The 4,644-nt window shown below is 45.2% G+C and overlaps 1 protein-coding gene across 1 annotated transcript; it reads right to left on the bottom strand.

Annotated features, from left to right (window-relative positions):
* Positions 1-1,993: 1,993 nt before the first annotated feature.
* On the bottom strand, positions 1,994-3,855 carry LOC123161398 (AAA-ATPase At3g28580-like). The gene has a single exon (XM_044579238.1). It carries the CDS (start codon positions 3,811-3,813, stop codon positions 2,254-2,256), a length of 1,560 nt encoding a protein of 519 aa, XP_044435173.1. The 5' UTR covers positions 3,814-3,855; the 3' UTR covers positions 1,994-2,253.
* Positions 3,856-4,644: the final 789 nt, after the last annotated feature.

Here is a 4,644-nt window from a genome sequence, read left to right as displayed (position 1 = left end):
CCATATACAAATGCTTTCCTATAAAAATTCATAGAAAATACATAGTATCTCAAACATAATAAGTATTACATCAAGGTGTTTGGACCACCGAACGACCAAACGTGGCCAGAATGACCCACCGAGATGCGAGGTTCCCCTCTCTCATGTAAACCTTTCCTTCTTTTTCAAATGGTTGAACTTCAAGTTCTAATGACATTAGCTTGAGCACATCAACATTCTATATGCCAGCCTTATTGACATGCGTGTAGCATGTTGCGTATATAGTGCTAATGGTTGGTGTGGTGATTCTGCTGAGGTTGAAGCTTAGCTAATAGCACGTGTTGTCATTGTCGTTGGGGCCATAGGAGGAGAGAAGAAGCTGTATTTCCGATGTAATTTTTATTATGTTTGGGATGCTTTGTATTTTCGATGAATCTTTATCGTAAATCTGATATTTTCGTAAAAGAAGCTCACACCAATACATCAACAATTTTATATTTGGTGACTCTAATTGGTGGGCGAATTATATATCAGGCTTGCCGATTGGGCTAAACTTATCAGTTAATCATATTTTACAACCTCAGATAATGTGTAAAAGTACCGGATAGTCCACATCCGATGGATATTATCGATACCATATCCGTTGGATATCCAGTTGATCAAAATCCGTATCTATATCCATATCCGACGGATTCGTGAAAGTGCAGATGCGAATACTGATCCGGAACAGGAATTATCGGTACCATTTACATCCCTAATGGTAACCCGCGCTTGTGCGGCTAGATTTGTTTTACCGTTATAAAAATATGTTTTACATATTATTATTTTCAAAGTTAATGTGTTCAGATACCATTATATTCACATAGGTTACAGAAAAGTTTATAGCAAAAAAGAAAAGCCTATTTAGCGACCTAGAATGATTTTCTAGTGTTCCTCGACCTCTGCCAGTTATTCTCCTCCATACTAAGTATTACTGATTAATTTTTTATAGCCCAGTTCTATACCATCAAAAATAAAATAACTAAATATAGCTAACATACCTGGTGTCAAAATTATTGTACTCCCTCTGACTCCAAAAGAAGAAGGCCCATAAAGTTTGTCTATAATCAAGCGGTGTAAAGTGGACCACCTTTGTAGGAAAAAACTATCAATAACTATAGTACTAAAGAATATATTTACCCTAAAATAGTAATATTAAAAAAATAATATTATTATGTATTTACTGATACTAATTTGGCGTTCAATTTTTGGATAATTTTTTCTAGAAATTCGGTCAAAATTTGCACAGTTCGACTTGTTTGTCTTTATTCCTTCTTATTTGATCATTAGTGTATATCTAAAACTAAAGAGTTTAGAAATTGTCCAGTGATGATTAGGCATTAGTATTGATGGCTTACATCTAACCTTTTCTTAGTTTCCTCAATCCGTCTAATCATTGATCATAATGTAGTTATGCTTAAATTTGTTGCAAAATCATGCCTCTTCTGCACATGCTCATCTTACAAATTATTAATATCTCTTACCCATCTATATATCCATAAAAACATGCTCATCATAACGTTGGAGGTGTTTGGGCTGAATCATTTTGGCACCACCTTCAACACGGTGGCCACAAGGTGAGCTTGCGTGCGCTGGTAAGCAATGCTTCACATTCTCTTTTCTGATCATTGCCATGTGTCTGTGTCTTTGGGTCTGTGTAGCATTTGTATACTTCATCAGAACAAGCAAGTTTCATAGACGAGTTATATACGCTAGACTGCTGTCTTTTGCTTTGTAAACGACACTCTGTTTTGTTCTGTTCTTACAACAATAGCATGTTACATTTGGTCAGGGCTGAAAGAATGCAGAATTGGGTTGCTTAATTAGTTAATTAATGAATGAACGGGCCAATTCAGATTTGGGTTGCTTAATTAACTCTAGGAGCAGGATACATTCTGATCGCTAATTGCATATTGTCACTGTCACGCGTAATGGCGGCATTGGGTTGGCAAAATGGTAATGAAGCCTGCATAATACCATGTTTATTTTTTAATTCCCTGAAAAGAACTCTTTAGCCTTTTGCTGTAGGTAAGGCGTGTGATTCTTGTTACAATAGCTTTTTGTATTGTTGCACACTTTATATGCAGCAGCATGACAAGTGAGAGAAGAAAGAAATATTGTTTCAGTTGAGAGGTGCATTATTTTTCTCTCACCAAACACTGCATTTTTGTTTTGTAAGGGAGCACTAGTGAACAAGCTCATTCTTTTTCCTTGGCTTCCTCGCGTGATGTCACTTTACTTGTGGCCTTGCTTAATATCCCCATTGGCTGCCTCGGGTGCTTTGTCCTTCTCTTGGTCTTCCTCCTTGCCTTTCTTCACCTCTGTCTCCTCTTTCTCCTTGGCTTTCTTCGCTTGAGCCACCTCTGCCTCCTTCACCTTGGCCGCCGCCGCTTCCTCCTTGGTCTGCTTGATCGCCTCGATTAGGCCTATCAAGCACACATCTGGGTCCCTCTTTTTCTTCTTCGACATGGGCATCAGGTTCTCTGCAACGTCAGCGGGTGACATGTCGGTCTCCTCGAGCAGGCGCTGAACTTCCCCAAACAGCTCGTGCTCAATGACATCTAGGTAGTTCTTGGCGAGCACCTTGAAGCCCTCAAAGTGGCAGTAGGACATCTCGATGTGCTTGTCCATCCTGCCCCGCCGGATCAACGCCGGGTCTAGCTTCTCCTTGTGATTGGTGGTGAAGATGATGATCCGCTCACCTCCGCAAGCAGACCACAACCCGTCGATGAAGTTAAGCAGGCCCGAGAGCGTCACCTTGGTGGCATCGTCCTTCTCTGGCTCTATCGGTAGCTTGGGCTTGTCATCGTTGTCGGAGTCCTTGTCGCTTGAGGCCTTCTTGTCCTTGCGGCGTTTTCCTGTGAAGTCGACGGAGCAGTCGATGTCCTCTATGATGATGATGGACTTGCCCGTTGTCTCGATGAAGAGCTTCCGCAACTCGGTGTTGTTCTTGACCGCCGTGAGCTCAAGGTCGTAGACGTCATAGTCGAGGAAGTTGGCCATGGCGGCGATCATGGTAGACTTGCCGGTGCCGGGCGGTCCGTAAAGGAGGTACCCGCGCTTCCACGCCTTGCCGACCTTGGCATAGTATTCCTTGCTCTCCTGGAAGGCCATGAGGTCGTCGATGACAGCTTCCTTCTCATCGGGGTGCATGGCGAGCGTGTCAAAGGTGGCGGGGTGCTCGAAGGGGACATGGCTCCACACGCTTTTGCCCTGGTAGGGGTTCCAGCTGCCGCTAGCATTGTTGGTGAAGAGGCGGCGTTGGCGGTTCTTCAGAGTGACAGCGCGGCCCTCACCGAGTACGAAAGGAAGGTAGGAGTCAACAACAAGTTCGCGATGCCGCCGATGGAAGACGAGTCGGTAGAAGCGCCTCTCGTCCCCTCCAGGGTATAAACTGATGACGTTGGCCTTGGACTGCCTCTTGGAGGCATACCACCAGATGGTGATGCCGGAGAAGTCGTCAGTGACCTCCTCATGGTCGTCCACGGAGACCCGGAGGTTCTTGCTGTCCTTACCGAGCTCGGCCTTGAGCTTGCGTGCACGGCGGGCGCAGGCATCGCTGAGGTAGGCCTCGACGGCGAGGAAGAAGTCGCTGCGTTGGAAGCGCTCGGCGCCGTACTCGGAAATGGTGATCTCGAGGTACGGATTGAAGCAGGCTGCGAGCTTGGCAGCCCAAGTGGTGAGGTAGAGGCGGAAGGTGGGGGGCACGTAGTTCTGCACCACGGACCAGAGGAAGATGAGGGGCGCCACCGCCGATCCGAGCCCCGCCCACCTCTCCACCACCGCCGCTGTCATGGCCGGACTGGGAGCTCCTCTTTGATATTGTGTCGATGGAAAGCCGTGGTGACTTGGACCGGACTGAGCATGCGTGTACATGTTGCTTATATAACGCCAATGGTTCGTGTGGTGGTCGTTGGGGCCGGAGCAGGTGAGGAGAACCGGCGAGCATTGATCGAATAGTCCATGAAAACGAGATTACTTAATGGATCCAATGGCAAATGCAGACTTGGCTAGCTCGGTTTTGTAGCCAACCAGATGCGTCAGGATTGTGATTGTTAATTGCATCATGAAACTTTTTTTAGACGATTGATTGCATCTTGTTACAACAGGCTAGTATAAAAATTTGCATGTGTATAATACAATAGTACGTAGCTTTGATAATCGGAGATGTATGAGGTCGGCATGGTGCTCGGTCGTGGGCGAGATGAACACTAGTAGAAAACCACCCCTTAGTCCCGGTTCGTAAGGGCCTTTAGTCCCGGTTCATGAACCGGGACTAATGGGTCGTTACTAATACCTTCATCCATTAGTCTCGGTTCAAACCAGAACCGGGACCAATGTGCCTCCATGTGGCCCTGTGCGCCCACCCCAGTCAGGGGGTCTTTGGTCCCGATTAGTGGCTCCAACCGGGACCAAAAGTCATTTTTTTTAAAAGTGGCTGCTTTAGGGGTTATTTTTAGGTTGTTATTATACTTAGCTAATAGAGAGAAGTGTCCTTTCTTATATCTTCGCCCTTGGTTTATCAACGCTGCTGCTATGTTCATTGCACCCGCAGATATAAATATGCTCATGCATGCTTGCATCATACATCATCATATATATATAATAACAAGTCCTACTAATCAT

Source organism: Triticum aestivum, chromosome 7B (assembly GCF_018294505.1).
Source record: "Triticum aestivum cultivar Chinese Spring chromosome 7B, IWGSC CS RefSeq v2.1, whole genome shotgun sequence".
NCBI lineage: Eukaryota > Viridiplantae > Streptophyta > Magnoliopsida > Poales > Poaceae > Triticum > Triticum aestivum.
The sequence above is the reverse complement of the archived record's forward strand: the minus strand, read 5'-3'. Positions and strand labels throughout refer to the sequence as shown.